This window comes from Hippocampus bargibanti, linkage group LG04 (assembly GCF_051943395.1).
Source record: "Hippocampus bargibanti isolate YZ-2025 linkage group LG04, ASM5194339v1, whole genome shotgun sequence".
NCBI lineage: Eukaryota > Metazoa > Chordata > Actinopteri > Syngnathiformes > Syngnathidae > Hippocampus > Hippocampus bargibanti.
Window position 1 is genome coordinate 667,906 of NC_142737.1, and position 22,429 is coordinate 690,334.

The 22,429-nt window shown below is 45.3% G+C and overlaps 1 protein-coding gene across 2 annotated transcripts; it reads left to right on the forward strand.

Moving 5' to 3' along the window:
• Positions 1-828: 828 nt before the first annotated feature.
• grin1b (glutamate receptor, ionotropic, N-methyl D-aspartate 1b) lies at positions 829-22,016 on the forward strand. Of its 2 annotated transcripts, XM_088993355.1 has the most exons (21): positions 829-1,333; positions 2,650-2,906; positions 4,105-4,239; positions 4,337-4,513; positions 7,566-7,628; positions 8,143-8,240; positions 8,513-8,634; positions 12,437-12,611; positions 13,455-13,605; positions 13,681-13,767; positions 14,173-14,308; positions 15,061-15,188; positions 15,734-15,898; positions 15,982-16,100; positions 16,996-17,108; positions 17,163-17,311; positions 18,628-18,785; positions 19,241-19,402; positions 19,480-19,589; positions 20,638-20,783; positions 20,873-22,016. In XM_088993355.1, coding segments are annotated over exons 1-21 (2,718 nt in total). In that variant the 5' UTR covers positions 829-1,332; the 3' UTR covers positions 20,939-22,016. The 2 variants fall into 2 exon arrangements, with proteins under 2 accessions (XP_088849481.1, XP_088849482.1); XM_088993356.1 differs by lacking the exon at positions 7,566-7,628 and having other exon boundaries at positions 830-1,333.
• Positions 22,017-22,429: the final 413 nt, after the last annotated feature.

A 22,429-nucleotide genomic window follows, 5' to 3' on the forward strand; every position in this document is an offset into this window, starting at 1 on the left:
GTTAACTCCCTCACTTGTGTCCCACTTTGTGGCTTTATCTCCACGCGGCGCCCGCTTGCGCACAAAAGAGACTGTGCGGAGTTGGAGCCTGCGGGCATCTCAGCTGCGCGCGTGTCGCCTGTGACATCATAGGCACGGGCCACGCCCACCCGCAGGCCCTTCGGACTTCCCACGTCAGGTCATAGGGCAACCGTTAGCGGGGAGGGGGAAACCATAAAGGCCGTTTAGGTCCCGGCGTCGCGATCTCCGTGACTCATTTTTGACTTGTTGAAAAGATCTTTTTTTAATTTTAAAATCTATATTTTTTATGACAGTACAGTATTTCATCCAAAAGAAGCTAGTACAAAATCATTACTAGCACATAGGAAAAAATTGCAATATTAGTCAGTTTAAATTATGCTGCGTGTTCACTCCTATGCATGATGTATATATATATATATATATATATATATATATATATATATATATATATATATATATATATATATATATATATATATATGTATGTATATATGTATATGTATGTATATATATATTTTTATATGTATATATAGATATGTATATATAGATGTGTATATGTATGTATATATGTATAGATGTGTATATGTATGTATGTATATGTATATGTATGTATATGTATGTATATAGTATATATATACATATGTGTGTGTGTGTGTATTTATGTTCCTCCAATATTTTGATTTATTTGTCTGTTTTGTGTGTGCGTGTGCGCGCGTGTGTGTGTCTCCGAGTGTTTGTATACGTGCGTGTGTGCGCGCGCGCGCGCAGGCGCACGCTTGATTAAACCCCAACATGGAACGCGGCGAGGTTGGGCGCGCGGGCGCGTGCTCGCTGCTGACGGGGCCGCGCGCCTCCATCCCGCCTTCGTCGTTGCCGCCGTTTGGGGACGGCGCGCGCGCGCGAGCATCAAGGGCAAGAGACGCGAGCATCCCGTTCCTCCTCTTCTTCATCTTCATCATCGTCATTCGTCATTTTCACCTTCTGGTGTCGTTTTTATAGCGAGGAAAAGGTGCGCGTGCGTGAAGTGACGTCTGGCGCGTGTTCGTGCGCGGGAATCAACAGGACTGAGCGTGAGCGAGCCGCATAAAAGAATAACGCAAGAGAAGGAGAAAGCAACGCGTCGACATTGGTGAAAAGGAAGCGAACCGTGAACCGAGCCACAAGCCGGACCTGTAGCTGCCTCGACGGACGGACGGACGGACGGACGGACGGACGCGCCAAGGAGACCGGAAGCAGCTGGACTCATTGAGCCAAAGGGGGGGAATCGACGCATGCTTTTATTCTGAAAACAAAAAACCAAAACAAATAAACAGTAAGTGCTTTTATTTTTTAACCCTTGCTTTTGCTTCCTTCTGAACTTGATGACGTCATCGTTCCAATGACTACCGTGTGTAAGCCTTCATCCAAGTGTGTGTGTGTGTGTGTGTGTGTGTGTGTATTGCGGTGTGCTGTATTGTCATTGTAAATCGTGTACTGTACAGTACTTCCACCCGGAAGAAAAAAATATGCATAAAAATGATTTTACATTAACTCATTCACTGCCAGATGATATGCAAACAATGTGTCCACTTCAGTGCCAGGGTTTTTTTGTCATTCTCACTCAAATTGCAGGACCCACAAAATATTGTGTTTTAGGACGACATAAACATTCGATGCAGCGTTAGAAACCTTCGACTCTTCTTTCATGGAAAAAAGAGTTAATTCCTAAATGATATGGGTCTGGAGTTATATGAGATTGAAATGGGGGCGTCTGTACAAAATACAGGTAACATCCGACTTACGACCGAGTTCCGTTCCGAACAAACGGTTGTAGGTCAAAATGGTCGTAAGTCGAAATTCATTCAAAATGTTGAATAGAGACTCGGAGGCTAAGTGATTCGCAACCTACCGCTCTTAAAATGTTAGAAATAGGGTCTGGAGGTCGTGGTCGTAAGTATGGGTGGTGGTAAGTCGGACTGGTCGTAAGTCGGATGTTACCTGTTCAAAATACAATGCAATTAGTTTATATAGCGCTTTCACAACAGCCGCAACTGGAATAAAGCGTTAACATGGAAAAAGGGATGAGCCATTTTCAATGCTAGGCTAACGTGCTAATGTTCAAAACGTCATGTGCGAAGATGCTAATATCCATACCATCTAAAGAAAAAGAATTAATTCCTAAATTGGATGGGTCTGGAGTTATCTGAGATTGAAATGGGGGTGGCTGTGCAAAATACAATGCAATACATGCATATTAGTTTACATAGCGCTAACTCAAATAGAATGAAAGCTAGCTAGCTAGCTAATAACTCTAATAGATAGAAAGCTAGCTAGTGAGCTGATAACTCAAATAGATCAAAAGCTAGCTAGCTAATAACACAGATAGATAGAAAGCTAGCTAGCTAATGACTCAAATAGATATAAAGCTAGCTAGCTAATAACTCAAATAGGTAAAAAGCTATCTAGCTAATAACTTAAATAGATCGAGAGCTAGCTTGCTAATAACGCAAATAGATCGAAAGCTAGCTAGCTAATAACTCAAATAGATAGAAAGCCTGCCATGCATGTGCCCTAAGGACCCATTGTTGACATTTGATTTGCGACCCGGCGACTAAACGCTACTCAACGGCGCTCTTCTACCCCCTCTAGTGGAAGTACGTGCGTCGCTGCTACTGCTAGCGCTGCACTGCGGCGCGGTGGCGCTGTGCGGCTGCGAGCCTCGGGTGGTCAACGTGGGCGCCGTGTTGAGCCAGAAGCGCTACGAGCAGGTGTTCCGCGACGCGGTGGCCCACGCCAACGCCGCGTACGGACGCGACCGCTTCAAGATGAACGCCATCGCCGTCACGCACAAAGCTAACGCTATCCAGATGGCGCTCTCCGTTTGCGAGGACCTCATCTCCAACCAGGTCAGACCGTCAATTCGCCGGTCCAAAATTGTGTCCATGTGCTTTGTATGCAAATCCCAAGTGACCCAACAATTGCGGAATAATTATTCCGCAATTGTTGGGTCACACACGCACGCACGCACGCACGCACGCACGCACGCACACCCACTTCACGAGGTCACTCGCGGCTCAAACGAGGTCAACGCGCCGAGATGGACGTCAGATTAACGGCGTCACGCGCTCATCTGCACGCACGGATTACACTCACGCGCGCGCACACATGGCAAATAACACACACCTCATAATAATAATATAATAATAATATAATAATAATAATAAATAGCCAATATGGTCAATAAATAGCTAGCTCAATAGCTTGCTAGATAGCTATGTAGCTAATTAGCTAGCTTGCTAGATAGCTATGGAGGTAATAGCTAGCTAGTTAAAGAGCTATGTAGCTAATAGCTAGCTAGATAGCTATGTAGCTAATATATAGCTAGCTATGTAGCTAATAGCTAGCTATATAGCTATATAGCGAATAACTAGCTAGCAAAATAGCTGCATAGCTAATAGCTAGATAGCTAGCTAAATAGCTACCTAGATAGCTATATAGCTAATAGATAGATAGATAGCCAGCTAAATAGCGAATAGATAGTAAATAGATAGCTCGCTAGATAGCTCATAGCTTGCTAGATAGCTAATAGCTAGCTTGAAAGGCGCTTGGAAATGAAATGGATTATTATTAGATAACTATATAAATAATAGCTAGCTCGATAGTAATGATGGGAAAACAAAGCTTCATGAAGCACTTGTCATATTCTTCGACTCCTCTAGATGGTGCCCTTGCTTTGAATATGAACGGTAGCGGAAAGGAAATGACTGCATCTTCAAACCAAGATTGCCATCTAGAGGAGTCGAAAAAGTGTTCCATGAAGCTTTACTGGCCCAGCACTCGTAGATATCTATATAGCTAATACATAGATAGCTAAATAGCTAATAGATAGCAAATAGATAGCTTGCTAGATAGCTAATAGCTATTAGATGGCGATATAGGTAATAGCTAGTTAGATAACCATATAGCTAGATAGCTATATAGCTAATAGCTAGCTAGCCAGCTAAATAGCAAATAGATAGCTAGCTAGCTAGCCGGATAGCTCGATAAATAAAAAGAAGTGAAGAGAAAAGACAAAAACAAGTCGGGCCTTTGCTCCCGTTTCAGGTGTACGCCATCTTGGTCAGCCACCCGCCTCAGTCCAACGACCACCTGACCCCGACGCCCGTGTCCTACACGGCGGGCTTCTACCGCATCCCCGTGGTGGGCCTGACCACGCGCATGTCCATCTACTCCGACAAGGTGAGCGCTTGGGCCCATTTCCATTTCCCCATTGAATAATAAAGGTATTCTGATTCTGATTGGGCCCGTTTCTTAACCCGCCCCGCCCCCTTTGCAGAGCATCCACCTGTCCTTCCTGCGTACGGTGCCGCCGTACTCCCACCAGGCCAGCGTTTGGTTCGATTTGATGCGAGAGTTCCGCTGGAATCACATCATCCTCATCGTCAGTGACGACCACGAAGGGCGAGCCGCTCAAAAGAGACTCGAAACGCTCCTGGAGGAGAAGGAGACCAAGGTGATGTCATCGCCCTTCATCCCCCCCCACCCCCTCCCACATACACGGAAAGTCATGCAGACTGGACATTACATTACACATGGACAAATGGACACGCGTGTACACACACAAAAATGGACACAATAACACAAAACATTGTGGGTAGGCAAATGGACAACACACACATACACGTTTTTGCTACGTGCTGGGGACGAGGTGTGTGAAGGATTAAGACCCGTGGGGACCCAATTTTAAACATGAAAAAAAATATTGATTAAAATCCCCAAAAAAAAATTCTATCTCGATAGCTATCGAGCTAGCTATCTGCTCACTCAGGAATAACTTTCAAATGGCCTTTTAGATGGCTAGCTGTGTGGCTATTTAGCTGGCTGGCTGGATGGATAGCTCGCTATCTATTAGCTATTTATTAGCTAGCGAGCTATTTGGCTGGCTGGATAGCTGCCTATCTATTAGTTAGTTAGCTAGGTTTCCATCTATTTGAGTTACTTGCGGGTTGAGTGAACGCTGGCGCGTGTGGCTGTCGCTACTCACCCACAGAAAAAGTCATCCGGTGACTGTAAAGTGACCTTGAGAGTTTTGAAAGGCGCTTAGAAATGAAATGTATTATTATTATTATTTCTTGTTTTAATTTTTGCTGATTTTTTGCACCTCGTGGGGACTTCACAAATCTCTCACACACATGCATACACTATGGATACAGACATAGACAGATTGACACATACACACGCACACATATGGCTACACACACACACACACACGTATTGTACACACACACAGCTTCCTGTTTTAATGGTTTTGTGAGGTCCGGATAACTCCAGATAAGGAGTGAGGACCACACTCATGCACGTCATGGATACACACGGACAAACACACACATGTAACATATACCAAAGACACGAATATACTGTATACACACACTCACACACACACATGTTCTTTCCGGTGTGTCTTTGTGAGGACGTTACCATGGTGACAAGTTGATCCCCCCCCCCCACAAGTCAAATTGTGACGCTCTTCCCGCAGCAACTCTTCGCCGGCTATCGGCATCATCCTCCTCATCGTCATCCTCTTGCTGCTTCTTCTTCTTCTACTTCTTCCTGTTCTTCTTCCTCCTGCTCCTCTTCATAGGTCATGTGACTGGTGACTAAGGCCCAGTATGTTGGCCGCCGGCCGCTAGCCACATGCTAACAGGAAGATTTAATTGAACCAGATGCTTGTTTTTTTATTATTTTTGGTCACTTGTTAGCGCTTTAGCCTCTGATAGCGCTGCTCTGCTTTGTGATAATGAATAGAGTTGCACAAGTCTACACACCCTCGTACGACTAGTTGTTCAAAACGAACTGTCCCATTCTGAACTTTCATATGCTCGCATGGTCGTCTCCCAATCTTAGGGTTGTGCGTTCGATCCTCAAGGCGAGTGAGCATGTGGACTTTCACACTTCCTTTTCTCAGAATTTTGTGTGTAACTGTCGGGCTTGATTCTTGTTGACGCGCCTGGTGAAAATCTTTTGAAAAATGAGAAACTTTTGACCTGCTTTTCATGTTGACCCATTCCTTGTGATGAGAACGTTGCCCCTACCAACATGGCCGCCACATAGGTTACATAGGCTGCTGGTCCGGCTAATCCCGTCGCCATTGTATTAGCTATCGCTACAGATGGGTTTGGCGAATTTTGATTGACTCAGCGAGTTGAGGTTTGTGCTTAGCTAAGCTAACAGTTTCGATCTGGGAGCAACAAAAGTTAATGTTTGTTGCTTTTGTGTCAATATGGCGCAGCGAGTTTGACCCTCTTTGTTGGGCGCCTGTAAAAATAACTCCAGGTTTAAATTTGTCTCCTTATTGTCAGCTCATTTGCATATCAAACAAATGAAAGCACACATTGCGCACGAGCCATCGACACTAAAAACCAAACTAAGCGGAAAAAAATAATAATAGGAATCACACCAACTCATGCTAATGAAATCACACCTGGGCGTGCAATCACGTCGGCAGGTATCATGTGTCAGTTGTGTGTGTGTTTGTGTGTGTGTGTGTGTGTGTGTGTGTGCGTGTGTGCGCCCACACCCATGTTTTATCAGTGTGTCGATAGTGATACCTCGGTGTACGAACCCCTTGGCTTACGAACTTTTCGGTTTATGAACGTTACATTTATGAAAATTTTACCTTGGCATACGAACTATATTTCGCGATACACACGGAGCGCCACAATGAGTGATGTGTCGTTTGCGAACGAGCCCGTTCTCCTAACAAGAAAATGGCAGCCGGCTTGTTTTGGTCTTCTATTCCCCACCCCCAGTCTTCGGTTAAAGCCACGTGATTGGTCAAGAACGCCGCAGTGAGGGGAGGTGGTTTAAACATTAAAGAGACTGGCGGACGACAGAGGGGGAGAAAATGGATAGAAAACAGTGAAATTTGTACACGTTTCAACTTTGATACTTCAAAGGCAGAGTGTAGACTGCAAGGTTAAAATATCCCATCAATCAGGCTCCACAAATAACCCGCACAAACCATCTGTACACCCAGCTAAACAGAACACAATTGATGAGGAACAAGGTAAAATGATGGCAGAGAAAGCACTTGCAAGGGATCATTCCTCAAGATGCTGAAAGAAGAAGGCTGCGTTCCTCATCAAGTGTTTCATGCAAAGCGGCCACTCCATTCCATCAAGCCATCGACGACCATCACAAAGGTCAATAAAACCACTTTATTATGCAGTACAGTTTATTTCTTTAATTATAATACCACAGCACATTTATCATACGTAAAATATGGTATATTTTGTGTAGTTTTAAGGCGTATTTAGTAGAAAATGAGGTTTTATGGGGTCCTGGGAACGGATGATTCTCATTTTGATGGTTTCCTATGGGAAATTATTTTTTGGGAGACACACCGTTCGCCTTACCCACTCTATCTGGGAACCAATGAAGTTGGTAAGCCAAGGTCTCACTGTATTTGGGTGTATAGCTGTGTGTTTCATTCCCGTTGTGCCGAGTGCGTGTTTTGCGGCGCGACGAATGTGTGTGACGTTCTTTCTGTGTCGCACGGCCATCAGACTAAAATCAGGAACAATGAAAACATGGAGCAACACGGCTTTGACTTCCGGAGAACACCTAAGGTAGACGATTGTCGAAGGTAGAAACGCTTGCATGGTCCAAACGCTGCACGCCGCCCGCCGTCCAATCTCGTCCACCGGCCGAAGCCCCCCCGCAACACCCGATCCCCAGGGATAGCCCTTATCCTGGAGGCAGCCATCTTTCTTTTGGTTTGTCATGGAGAATGCAGGAGAGACACGCCCGCCCGAGCCACCTCCCTAAACCCCACCCACCCACCCACCCACCCCATGTAAGGGATGCATGGCAGACAGCACCCACCGGACAGGATGTCCCACACTACAAACGAGTCCCCAACCCCTTCTCGAATCTTTGGTTTTATTTGCGCTCGCTAACATGCTAACATGCACGTCCCCGATTGGTTGGTTGGAGCCTTGCATGTCCACCAGCTTTCACTTCCACTTCCCTTCACTTCTTATTACTACGGGGCAAGTGGGAGCATGGTCGGGGAGGGTGCGGCTAATGCGCTAACGTAGCGTTGCGCTATGATGTGCGGTGACGTCTCCGTGTGGATTTCAGGCCGAGAAGGTTCTGCTGTTTGGTCCGGACACTAATCTGACGGCCCTGCTCCTGGATGCAAAAGACCTGGAGGCCCGCGTCATCATACTCTCCGCCAGGTCAGTGAGTTGACCCCTCACTGCTAAGGCGCTAACGGCTAACTGGCTTTTTTTTCTTTCGGTTCCGTGATGTTGAACGGTTGCTATGGACTCCGCTAACTGACCCTAGTCTGTGAATCACTTGGTCACCGAGGACCATCGACGTGACGGCCATCTTTAGTTGACGTCTATCTAAACAGGCAGCTAGCTGCTCGCTAACCACTAAATAGCAACTTGCCACGCTAACAAGGATCCCGTTTGCTCTGTTTGTGTTGTGCGTCCATCTGCGGCAGCGAGGACGAAGCGGCGGGCGTCTACAAGGCGGCCCGTCATCTAAACATGACCGGTTCTGGTTACGTCTGGATCGTCGGGGAAAGAGAAATGAGCGGAAAAGCTTTGACCGAGGCGCCGGACGGTACGGAGCATGTGGGAATTATCTTACCCGTGTCTGTTCTGCTTCCATTCAACTTGTTTTTGTTTTTATCTGTACGCGTCCACGCATACTTGCCGACTTAGCATCGAGGTGTTAACGTGCTGCTCAGCTAACATCTAGCTACAGCGGTAAATGTTTCGGAAAGGGGAACTGATAGAAATTCCCAAGTGGTGACTAAAACTGGCGCGTCACGGTTCACTCACGATTAGCCACGTCCACGCACCTGTGAAACGACAACACTACACAACATCGAAACAATCGTCGTGGAATTGGTTAAGCTAACAATGTAGCCACCTTAGCTAGTGGATGTACCCTCAAGTTGATCGCGCTTAACATAGCTTGTAGCTTCAATAGCAGGTGGTTAGGGGTTAGCATGTAGTTTCAGTACAAGTGGTTAGCTTCTCGGCTACGATGTAGCTTCACTCCTCCGTGGCCCTTGAATCACCCGACGTCAAGAAAAACGTTGATGCTAATGAGTTTAGCAGACAGTTGCTCCGAGTTACCGCCACTTAGATGGGAACATGGCAGCTGTGATGCAGGAAGCTAATGGCTAATTAGCTTCCGTTTGGCGCTACGTGGTCTTTCTGCTTTGATGTCTTTTTGCCGGTTGAAGGTTCAAACATGCCAATCATGTTTGAACGCGTCAATCCTTGTTGCGCGTGCGTGCGTGCGTGTCACTGTTTCTAACACCTTTTGTTTTGTGTCATCTTCTTTAGCTTCTTTCTCCACGCCGCCGCCTCGCTGCCTTTTGTCGTGTTACGCCGGCGAGGGCAGGGCTTGAATACAGTGACCCCTCCCCCTCCTTACTTCCATTTCTGCCGTGGGATTTGGAGCACTGAAAATTGGCAACGCAAACATAAAAATAGTTATTTATTCTTTTCGCTTTGAGTAATAATCAAAGATTGGTGATTGACGGGCTGTACCGTGGCTACAAATGGATCTATTAACACAGTCACGGATGGCTCCACCATTTTCTAGGTTTGGTCACATTGGTAACCGTAGCCCACACTTTACTAGTGATGTCATCTTTAGTCGACAGCAAGTAGCAAAATGGCCGCCCACTTTCACTATACTTGCTAAGGGGTAAAGCGTGCTTACTTCACACCGCTCATGTGTGACCCCTAGTTCAAATTTATAATAATAATAATAATAATAATAATAATAATAATAATAATAATAATAATAATAACATTCATTTATAAGCACCTTTCAAAACTCTGAAGGTCACTTTACAGTCACTGGATAAGTTTTTCTGTGGGTGAGCAGCGGCAGCCAGACGCGCCAGCGTTCACTCAACCCGGAATGACAAAAAATAAATAAAAAGCTAGCTAGCAAGCTAGCTATTAGATAGCTTATAGATAGATAGCCAGCTAGCTAGCTAGATAGCTAATTTACACCAAAACAAACACACAAAAAAGAGACAACCCTTTTTTTAAATAAAAAATATTGGCCGGAAACACAATTTAGTTCAAGCTAAGTGCGTTAGCTTCATGATAACACCATAGATAGGCACATTAGCATAGTTACATTGGGGGGTTCACTGTAAAAAAAAAAAAAAAGTTAGCTAAGGGTGGGCGGGGCAGACTTCTTGTGTCGCCACGGTAACTGTGATGATGTCATTGTCTGAACAAACGCCGGTAAGACAACGCCGACGCTTCTCACGCTGCCATTGGTCAGCACCTCGGCCACGCCCACTAGGACGTGGTCACAAGTTGGTAACGCACACGCACACCCACACGTCCACGAGTTGACAGCACGTGACAAGGACGTCATTGTCAGCCTGTCGTCAAGCCATTGACGCGTGACCATCACGTGACAAGTCATCACGTGTGACAGCAAGTCACGTGAGGGCTCGGTGGCACGCGTGATAAGGCGTCACGTGTCAGCGGGTCGTCATTTGACAGCTTTTTGACATGATGACGTTTTGAACGTGTTGTCACGTGTTAGCAAGTTAGCTCGCCTTACGTGTCGATGAGTCGTCACGTGTTAAAAAAAGTTGACACGTGACGAAAGTCGCGTGTAACAGGATGTCACGTTACAACTCCTGGCCACGTATGAAGGAGTTGACATGTTAGCCATTTGTGTCAAATCAAAAATGATGCCTTCACGGGTCAACGCGTCACAGGTCAAAATGGCGTCATGTGTCAAAAAATCGTCACGTGTACCTGAGTTGTCACGTGTTATCACATCAACACGTACCCGCGGGTCATCGCGTGTCAACGCGTTATTTTGCGTTTTCACGTGACGAGTCGTTACTTGGCAGCGTGTTGTAACGTCCCGACATGCTAGCGTGTGCCAGTCATCATGAGTTTTCACACGCGTGGTGAGTGGCCATTTGCTAACGCGTCGTTACGTCACGACGTGTTACCCAGTGACGGCGAGTCATCACGTGTCGACGAGTGATGGCGCGTTTTCACGTGGTGAACCGTCACACGCTAACGCGTCAGCTCATGTCAGTAAACTGTCGCGTGTCCGTGAGTTGTCATGTCACGCATCACCATGGAGATGCGACGTATGAAGGAGGGTCAGCCGTTAGCGTGTGCTGAAAGCTTCTTGACAAGGAAGTCATTTCATATTCCAAATTTCGTCAATAGTCTCCCGATTGTTGTTCGAGGTCACATGACCATCCAACATGCTAACCCGAGGAGGTGGACGCACCTCCTGTCAATCACAACGAAGATCATGTGATCAAATACCGATTGGAGGCCATTCCTTGATCAGAGGCCTTCAGTGTACTTGACACACGTGACCTTTTTCACCAGACACATGGACCATAATCAAGTTAGCTTAGCTCTGCTTAGTTAGCATTACGATCATTTGCTTCCAGAATAAAATCTTCAAAACGACATAGTCTTCAGTGTTTGTTATTTTAATTTTATTGTATCTTTTTTTTCCATTATGCTCATACTGTTAGCCACTTTTTGGCGATCAAGTCAAATTAGCTTAGCTCTACTTAGCTACCATTTCCATCATCATTTTATTCCTAAATGAAATCTTCAGACCGACATAGTCCTCATTGTTTGTTATTTTAATTTAATGTATCTTTTTTTGCATTATGCTAATACTGTTAGCCACTTTTGTGCGATCAAGTCAAATTAGCTTAGCTCTTCTCAGTTAGCATTTTGATCATCATTTCCCTTTGAAATGAAATCTTCAGACCGACATAGTCCTCAGTGTTTGTTATTTTAATGTTATTGTATGCTAACTAAACAGAGCTAAGCTAATTTGACTTTATCGCCAAAAAGTAGCTAACATAATGCAAAAAAATATGCAATAAAATAAAAATAACAAACACTGAGGATGATGTCGTTTTGAAGATTTCATTTGAAAAGGAAATGATGGAAATGCTAGCTAAGCATAGCTAAGCTAATTTGACTTGATCGGCAAAATCTCACTGATTGTGAGTGAAAAAAAAAACCCGATAATGTCAGTTGGCCGGCTTTGGTAGCATTTAGCAATGCTAATGGCGCGTGTAACGCTAACACCTTGCGCTAATTTCAACATCTCTTATTTCATCAAGCAACGCGAACGGCGCCGATGGAGTTTGCAGTCGCCTGCGTCACTGCTGAAAACAATTTTTCAGCTTTTTAATTAACAAGCGGCTGTGAACTCCCAGCATGCATTTTGGTGCCTGGAGTGTCTGGCAAAATGTAATTAAGGACATGAGTGTAATTAGCATGAGCGGGCATGCGTGTGGAACTTTTGAGGACACACTTAGCGCTGTGTGTGTGTGTGCGTGTAACCTGTGTGCATGTGTGTGTGTGTGTGTGTGTATATGGGTTAGGCCTGCTGGGTCTGCAGCTGATAAACGGTAAGAACGAGTCGGCTCACATCATGGACGCCGTGGGAGTGGTGGCGCAGTCGCTTCAGGAGCTTCTGGACAAAGAGAACATCACGGAACCTCCGCGAGGGTGCGTTGGGAACACCAACATATGGAGGACCGGACCCCTTTTCAAAAGGTGCGCCAGTACACGGACGGGTTCATAACATAACATAACATAACATAACATAACATAACATAACATAACATAACATAACATAGTTGTTGGACCCAAAATAAATGACGTTTCGTCTTACGAACGTTAAATTGATGAAAAATTTACCTTAGCTTACAAACTATGTTTCGGGATACACACGGAGCGCCACAATGAGTGACGTGTCGTTGCCGAATGAGCCCGTTCTCCTACCAAGGAAATGGTAGCCGACTTTTTTTTTTCCTCTATTCCCCGCCCCCAGTCTTCGGTTGAAGCCGCACGTGATTGGTCAAGAACACAGCAGTGACGGGGGGGGGGGGGGGGGGGGGGTGGTTTACAGAAACACAGAGCCGCAATTTTAAATAGATAGGCAGACGACAGAAAGAGAGTGAGAAAATTGATAGAAAACACAGTGAAATTAATAATAATAATAATAATAAGAATCATCTTCATCATCATCATCATTATAATACATTTACACCCGAAAATAAATACAGTACAAAAACATTGTGAGCAATATAAAATAGTACTAATAATAGTCATACTACTACTAAAAATATCATAATGATAATGATAATAATAATAGTAAAATTACTATTATTACTACTACTACGAGTACCCTATTCCTACTATTACTACTACTACTACTACTACTACTACTACTAATAATAATAATAATAATAATGATTCTTCAGCCGTCATCTGTACTTCTTTGAAATAATAATCATCATAATAATAATACATTTACACCCAACCCACGACCCCACCTCCATATTTTGTTGACTCTCGGTTCCGGTCATTCTGGTGACGTTGGACCTTGGTCGTCAGGGTGCTGATGTCATCAAAGTACGCCGAGGGACTGACCGGTCGCATCGAGTTCAATGACGACGGCGACCGGCGCTTCGCCACTTACAATATCCTCAACTACCAGCAGAAGTCCGGAAGAATTGTACAAGTCGGAATATTCAACGGGTCACAGGTGGGGGACAATCCGCGCACCCGCACGATAACCCGCGAAAAGATGGGAGTTCTTGTATGTTTATGTGTGTGTCAGGTGGTGATGAACCCGCAAAGGAAGATCATCTGGCCCGGCGGGGAAACCGAAAAGCCAGTCGGCTACCAGATGTCAACCAAACTCAAGGTCTGCTAAACGTGACAAAAGGCTCATTTGCTAATATGCTAATGTTGGAAAATGCCGATGTGGTAATATGCTAATGTTTTCATAAGAAAACATGGACTAACATGCTAATGTCTCGATTTGCTGACATGCCAATGTACTTGCGCTGATTCAACGGTAGGCTAACATGCTAATGTTCAAAATGTCATGTGCCAAGATGCTAGTATCCAAACGCATTGTTTCAATGTGCAAATTTCTTAAATGTGTGCTCATATGCAAACAGGCTAATATGTGGGCCAACTAATGTGCTAACGTACTCGTGTGCTGATGTTTTCCTGTGCAAATTTTATAATGCGCTCATTTGCTCAAGGGGGGAATACACGAACGTTTTAATGCGCTAATAATATGCTAATTCCCGCATGCTTGCAGATCGTGACCATTCACCAGGAGCCGTTTGTGTACGTGAAGCCTACCAAAGCGGACGGAACGTGTAAGGAGGAATACACGGTCAACGGAGTCCTCATCAAGAAGGTTATCTGTACTGGACCCAACGGAACCATACCAGGTCTCTCTCCCTCTCTCTATGGCTCTCTGGCTCTCTCTTGCTCTCTCTCGCTCTCTCTTGGTCTCTCACTTTCTCTGGCTCTCTCCTCTCTCCGGCTCTCTGGCTCTGTAGTTCTCTGACTTTCCCTGGCTATCTCTGGCTCTCTCTTGATCTCTCTGGCTCTGTCTGGCTCTCGCTTTGTCGCTCTTCGCTCTCTGGCTCAATCTGGCTCAATAGCTCTTTACTTATCTGGCTCTCTCTGGCTCTCTCTGGGCTCTCTCTTGGTCTCTCTTGGTCTCTCTGGCTCTCCCTCTGACTCTCTGTCTGACTCTCCTTGATTCTCTCTGGCTCTCTCTGGCTCTCTCTTGTTCTCGCTGGCTCTCTCTCTGGCTCTCTCTGGCTCAATCTGGCTCTCTGGCTCTTTAGTTATCTGGCTTTCCCTGGATCTCTCTGGCTCTCTCTGGGGTCTCTCTTGGTCTCTCTAGCACTCTCTTGGTCTCTCTGGCTCTCTCTCTCTCTGGCTCTCTTTTTGGCTCTCGCTCTGGCTCTCTCTTAGTCTCTCTCGGTCTCTCTGAATCTCTCTGCTTTTCTCTGGCTCACCCTGGCTGGCTCTCTTTGGCTCACTCTGGCTCTCTGGCTCTGTAGTTCTCTGGCTCTTTCTCTTTCTATTTCTCTCTCTCTCTCTCTGGCTCTTTCTCACACACCCGCACAAGAAAAATGGTGCCCATATAAAGTATAACGTCTTCACAGAGCGCACTCTGTATACGTTTCAGGTCAGCCGACGGTTCCTCAGTGTTGTTACGGCTTCTGCATCGACCTCCTCATCAAGTTAGCCATGAGCATGAACTTCACTTATGAGGTTCACTTGGTTGCCGACGGCAAGTTTGGAACACAAGAGAGGGTAGGAATCGGCTCCACCATCAACATACATTGCAACACGCATAAAAAAAAAATACATACATATATATATGCAGTATACAGGCACATATACGGTTTGACATTCATATTTCATGCATACATCCTGCATCATCCGTCATCTAACAGAGTCTCTGATGTACATGTATCATTGATATCATGTATAATGCATCTTGACGAACATAGCGCGTGCTAACATGTATTATGCATGTTTATACAAGATACATGATTTTCTTGCGTGTGTGTGTGTGTGTGTGTGTGTGTGTGTGTGTGTGTGTCACACTTTGCAAGGTGGTGGTGAACCCCAAAGAAGCAGGCAGGAGGGAGGAGTAGGGTGTATTTTACGAATTATATATCATAAACAACAAATTAATCAGAAGAAAAAAGGTCCAAAGTAGCAAACAAAACATTGAGTAAAGCTTGAGCAAACGAAACAAACCTGACAGGGTGAAACAAACAATGTGTGTGTAACTTTGCAGCCGTGTCTCAGCGCGGTTATTAAACGCGCGTTGCCGTCCGCCGCGAGTTTAGGTGAACAACAGCAACAAGAAAGAATGGAACGGCATGATGGGCGAGCTCCTGGGGGGTCTGGCCGACATGATCGTAGCCCCCCTCACCATCAACAACGAGCGCGCCCAGTATATCGAGTTCTCCAAGCCTTTCAAGTACCAGGGCCTCACCATCCTTGTCAAGAAGGTAAGAAGACTTGCGTGGGGGAGGAGGGAGGGTAGTGGCAAAACCATGACGCTGATTTTGCACCTTTTTTTTGGTGTGTGCAGGAAATCCCTCGCAGCACACTGGACTCGTTTATGCAACCTTTCCAGAGCACCTTGTGGCTCCTTGTCGGCCTGTCGGTCCACGTGGTGGCAGTGATGCTCTACCTATTAGACCGTTTCAGGTAGGAACACCAAAAAAATGTGTGGTACGCCCCGGGTTAAATGTATGCCACAAAAAAAAAAAAAGTAAGCTAGCTTGCTAGCTGTCATGACACATGACTTAATTTTGAGATTTTTTTTTAATTAACATTTTATTTAATGGATATGGCCATCTATTGGCTAGCTAGCTATCGAGCTGGCTAGCTGGCTCTCTATTTGCTATCTAGATGGCTAGCTATCTAGCTATTAGCCATTGAGCTAGCGAGCTGGCTCTCTATTTGCTGTCTACTTGGCTAGCTATCGAGCTAGCTAGCTGGCTATCTGGTTGGCTGGCTATCTATCTAGCTATTAGCTCTCTATTCGCTGGCTAGCTAGCTTTCTATATATATGAGTTACTACCGGGTTAAGTGAACGCTGGCGTGTGTGGCTGCTGCTGCTCACCCATAGATTTGCCAGATTTGCTCTGGTATCACCTCATCAGGTCAATCAGGCCAGTCGCTAGTCAGGACTATAGGAACAATCAGTGGAGCTGCGGGAGTAGTCCTCTGCTCCCCCCAACCTGAGAGCGGGGTCCTATCATTGCAGAGTCCGGCACCGCCATGTCTGGACAGTAGGGATATATATATATATATATAGGGCCGAAACTACCAGTAAGACTTTAGTTTGCTGACGAAGCTTCTTGGATAAGAAGCGAAACGTCCGACACCTTCAAAATTGTACTGATGACGGCTGAAGAAACCTTTTCACCGATGGACCACTCCTGTACGACTGAGAGCTTCCACAGACAATCTTGCTGTGTTCGAGCCTTTGTTCACAGTGTCCGAACAAACATCTCTGACCCCCCCACCCCCACCCCTCATCAGATGACATAATGTGTAAAAATGCTAGCAGCTAGCAACATGTCCATCTTCCATGCAGCCCATTCGGAAGGTTCAAAGTAAACAGTGAAGAAGAAGAAGAAGACGCCCTCACCTTGTCCTCGGCTATGTGGTTCTCCTGGGGAGTCCTTCTCAATTCCGGGATCGGAGAAGGTAAGTGGTCCTCAAATGTGTCAGAAGCGTGTCTGAACCGTCTCCCCCAATCAGGAGCCCCGAGGAGTTTTTCGGCCAGGATTCTCGGAATGGTGTGGGCGGGCTTCGCCATGATCATCGTAGCATCGTACACGGCCAACCTGGCCGCCTTCCTGGTGCTGGACCGGCCTGAGGAGCGCATCACTGGCATCAACGACCCCAGGGTTAGCCCCTCCCCCCTCCGTGTCCGCCGCCATGTTTGCGATGAACGCCGAGGCGTCGCCATGGTCGTCCTCCACTTTCCCGATGTCGTCCGCTTGCAGTCGTCACGCTACCGAGCCTTCATCGTCATCGTCATCGTCATCATCGTCATCCACGTCATCGTCCATCCGTGTTCATCATCGTGTCTCCTCCCCGTCATGGTCACGCCAGGGTAATGTTGAACGTTTTCAACGATGGTCTGAAGGTTTTTTTTACTGTACTTCTAGCTAATTAACTAGCTAGCTAGTCAGATAGCTAGCTTGCTAGTGACAGAGATAGATAGTCAGCTAGATAGATACTGTAGCTATCTAGCTAGATAGATATTGTAGATAGCTAGCTATCTAGCTAGATAGATACTGTAGCTGGATGGATGGGTGGGTAGCTAGGTAGCTAGCTAGGTAGATAGATAGATAGATAGATAGATAGATAGATAGATAGATAGATAGATAGATAGATAGATAGATAGATAGATACTCTAGCTAGTTAGCTAGAGAGATAGGTACTGTAGCTAGCTAGCTACTTAGCTAGATAGATACTAAAGCTATCTAGCTAGCTAGCTAGATACTGTAGCTAGCTATCTTGCTAGATAGATACTGTAGCTCGCTAGCTAGCTAGATATATACTGTTGCTATCTATCTATCTATCTAGATACATGGCTAGTTTTCTGTCTGACACCGGCGTGTTGAATGTGTCTTTTGTCCGTCCGTCCGTCCGTCCGTCAGCTGAGAAACCCGTCGGACAAGTTCATCTACGCGACGGTGAAACAGAGTTCAGTGGACATTTACTTCCGGCGTCAAGTGGAGTTGCTAGTGACAGAGATAGATAGTCAGCTAGATAGATACTGTAGCTATCTAGCTAGATAGATATTGTAGATAGCTAGCTATCTAGCTAGATAGATACTGTAGCTGGATGGATGGGTGGGTAGCTAGGTAGCTAGCTAGGTAGATAGATAGATAGATAGATAGATAGATAGATAGATAGATAGATAGATAGATAGATAGATAGATAGATAGATAGATAGATAGATACTCTAGCTAGTTAGCTAGAGAGATAGGTACTGTAGCTAGCTAGCTACTTAGCTAGATAGATACTAAAGCTATCTAGCTAGCTAGCTAGATACTGTAGCTAGCTATCTTGCTAGATAGATACTGTAGCTCGCTAGCTAGCTAGATATATATACTGTTGCTATCTATCTATCTATCTAGATACATGGCTAGTTTTCTGTCTGACACCGGCGTGTTGAATGTGTCTTTTGTCCGTCCGTCCGTCCGTCCGTCAGCTGAGAAACCCGTCGGACAAGTTCATCTACGCGACGGTGAAACAGAGTTCAGTGGACATTTACTTCCGGCGTCAAGTGGAGTTGAGCACCATGTACCGACACATGGAGAAGCACAACTACGAGAGCGCCGCCGAGGCCATCCAGGCTGTCAGAGACAAGTGAGAAAGAACTCCACGGCACGTTCTCCGGCGTCCTTTTCGAGGAAACACCAAAATGGAGCATTGCAAAGACAATTAGAAGACGACATGCCTCTCTTTCTCTGTCTCCATCACTCTCTCTACTCTCTCTCTCTCTCTCTCTCTCTCTCTCTCTCTCTCTCTCTCTCTCTATCTCTCTCTATCTTTCTCTATCTTTCTCTATCTCTATCGCTCTCTCTGTCTCTCTCCCTCTCTATCTAGCCAACTAGCTAGCTATAAAAAAAAAAAAAAGATAAATAGCTTGCTAGCTTATCTACAATTTATTTAGTTAATATATTTATGTATGTTTCTATGTATTTATTTGTTCATGTATTAGTTGATTGATTTATTGCTTGATGCTATTCCGTATCTATTGATTACGTGGAAGCGAAAGTTGAGGCGGCTTTGTTGAGTTTTGTGGTTGTCGTCGTCGTCAGCAAGCTGCACGCCTTCATCTGGGACAGCGCCGTCCTGGAGTTCGAAGCGTCGCAGAAATGCGACCTGGTGACCACGGGGGAACTTTTCTTCCGCTCGGGCTTCGGCATCGGGATGAGGAAGGACAGCCCCTGGAAGCAGAACGTGTCGCTGGCCATTCTCAGGTGAGCCCCCCCGCCGCCACCTTTAACCCCCCCCACCCCAGCGACCTTTACCGGAACCGGCCGGCTTTGCGTCGCAGTTCCCACGAGAACGGCTTCATGGAGGATCTGGACAAGACGTGGGTTCGCTACCAGGAGTGCGACTCCAGGAGCAACGCGCCCGCCACTCTTACCTTTGAGAACATGGCAGGTGAGCAACCGGCGGCACGGAATGGAATCGCTGCATCCTTCCTCGTTCTTCTCGCTACCGTTCACATCATCATCATCATCATCATCATCATCCATTTCATTTCCAAGCGCCTTTCAAAACTCTCAAGGTCACTTTACAGGCACAGGATCAGTTTTTCTGTGGGTGCCAGCTAGCGAGCTCGATAGCTAGCCAACTAGACAGCAAATTGAGACCCGGCTAGCTAGCTCAATGGCTAATAGCTAGATAACTAGCCAGCTAGATAGCAAATAGAGAGCCAGCTAGCCAGCTCGATAGCTAATAGCTAGACAGATAGATAGCCAGTGAGCTAGCTTGATAGCTAGCCAGTTAGATCGCAAATAGAGAGCCAGCTAACCAGCTCAATAGCTAATAGCTAGATAGCTAGCCAGCTGGATAGAAAATAGAGAGCTAGATAACTAGCTCGATAGCTAATAACAATAATAGTACATTTACTTTATAAGCGCCTTTCTAATAGATAGATAGCTAGCCAACTAGAGAGCGAGCTAGCTCGATAGCAAATAAAGAGCTAGCTAGCTAGCTCAATAGCTAATAGCGTAAGTAAGTCAATGTGTGTTTTCAACCTCATTCGGAGTTTCCCATTGAGTGTTTATTTTTTTTTCTTTTTATTTCAGAAGGAGAAGAGACTTAAACAGCTTGATTAAAAATAATCATAAGAATACATTTCATTTCTAAGCGCCTTTCAAAACTCTCAAGGTCACTTTACAGTCACAGGATCAGTTTTTCTGTGGGTGAGCAGCGGCAGCCACACGCGCCAGTTTTCACTCAACCCGGAAATAACTCAAATAGATAGAAAGCTAGCTAGCTAAGAGCTAGAGCTAGCTAGCAACAGCTGAAGCTGTAACAAAGCGCTAACATGGACAAAAGGCAAATGCTGCCCCTTCTTGAAAGGGGATTTTTTTTGCCAGAAGTCTGACCAGCGCTATCTATCAGCGAGATAGCTAGCTAGCTAGCTAGCTAGCTAGATACAATGAAGCCTCAAGTTTGTCGTCACTTGTGCCAAACTCTTCAGGCGTGTTCATGCTGGTGGCGGGAGGCATCGTGGCGGGCATCTTCCTCATCTTCATCGAAATCGCCTACAAGCGCCACAAGGACGCCCGCAGGAAGCAGATGCAGTTGGCGTTCGCCGCCGTCAACGTCTGGAGGAAGAACCTGCAGGTGACCCCCGCGTGACCTGACACCGGCTAGCATAAACGTGATGACGAGGCGCTAACGCGCGTGTACCTTTTCTTTCGCCGTTTGTGTAGCCGTACCCGACCGACATCACCGGACAGATCAACCTATCAGATCCCTCCGTCAGCACCGTGGTCTGAAGGCTTAGGCCACGCCCACCGCCGCACGCAACCCGCCAACACATACGTACACTAAACACGCGAGCGCGTACCAGTGAGTCATTTTTATTTTGCTAATGTTCTTGTATTTTCTGGTCATTGTGGGCGGAGCCAGTGGACCCCATAAAACCCACATTCAAATTTTTATGAATAATAATCATCGTCATATGAATGAGTTTGTAATAATTTCTCATAATTCCCAGCAATATAGCAAAAAGATCAACGCCACTTGCTGGGATGTTAGCTGTTAGACCCCTCACGCCCCTGAGGTCCCCCCCCCCCCTAATACTCCCACGGCATGCTGGGATTGATGATGTCATCAGACTTTTAATTATGATGTCACTCTGCCTACCTCCACCGGCCAATCAACATAAAGCAACAAAGTTGGCGTGTCATCAAATGTTGCTTTTTAACGGCTTCACGTGGCTTTTTTTTGACATTTATTTTTATGCGCAATCAAGAAATTAGCCACATGTAGCATTTTAACATAGTTAGCATGTTTTGCTGAGAATACTGATGGAGATTCGGGGCACTATGTACTTGGCTATCTGTTAGCTATCTATCCAGATAGCTAGCTATCTATTAGCTAGCTAGCTAGTTAGCAGGCTATCCAGCCTGCTAGCTATCTAACTAGCTAGCTAACTGGTTAGCTGGCTATCTAGTAGCTGTCTATTATCTAGCTAACTACCTGGCTATCTATTAGCTATCTAATAGCTAGCTAGCTAGCTTTTTATTTATTTGAGTTATTCCGGGTTGAGTGAACGCTGGAGCTTGTGGCTGCCGCTGCTCACCCACAGAAAGACTTATCCTGTGACTGTCAAGTGACCTTGAGAGTTTTGAAAGGCGCTTAGAAATTAAGTGTATTATTATTATTATTAAGTTGATGGGTTTTATTTTGCGTCCCCAAATCATTGTTTTTTTTTTTTGGGGGGGGGGGTCGCCAAACTTCAACAACCAAAAAAGTATCTTGCAGTTCATTAGTCAACAAAAATACACGTTCAAAGGAAAATAACAATTAGCGCAAACAAATGCAACGTGTTTTTGCCGACCAACCATGTCATAAAAATGTATTATTATTATTATTATTATTATTATTATTATTATTATTATTATTATTATTATTATTATTATCATTATTATTTGCTAGCTATTTTTTATCTATTAGTTATCTGGATGGCCAGCTAGCTATCTGGCTGGCTATCTAGCTATCTATCTATTCACTATCTAGCTGGCTGGCTATCTATCTAGGTATCTGTTAGCTAACGATTGGCTAGCTAGCTAGCTTTCTATCTATTTGAGTTACTTCTGGGTTGAGTGAACGCTGACGGGTGTGGCTACCGCTGCTCACCCGTACAAAGACTTATCCTGTGACTGTAAAGTGACCATGAGATTTTTGAAAGGCACTTATTAATAAAATGTATTATTATTATTATTATTAGCCAATGTGGCTAATGTTGTTACATTATCATTTAG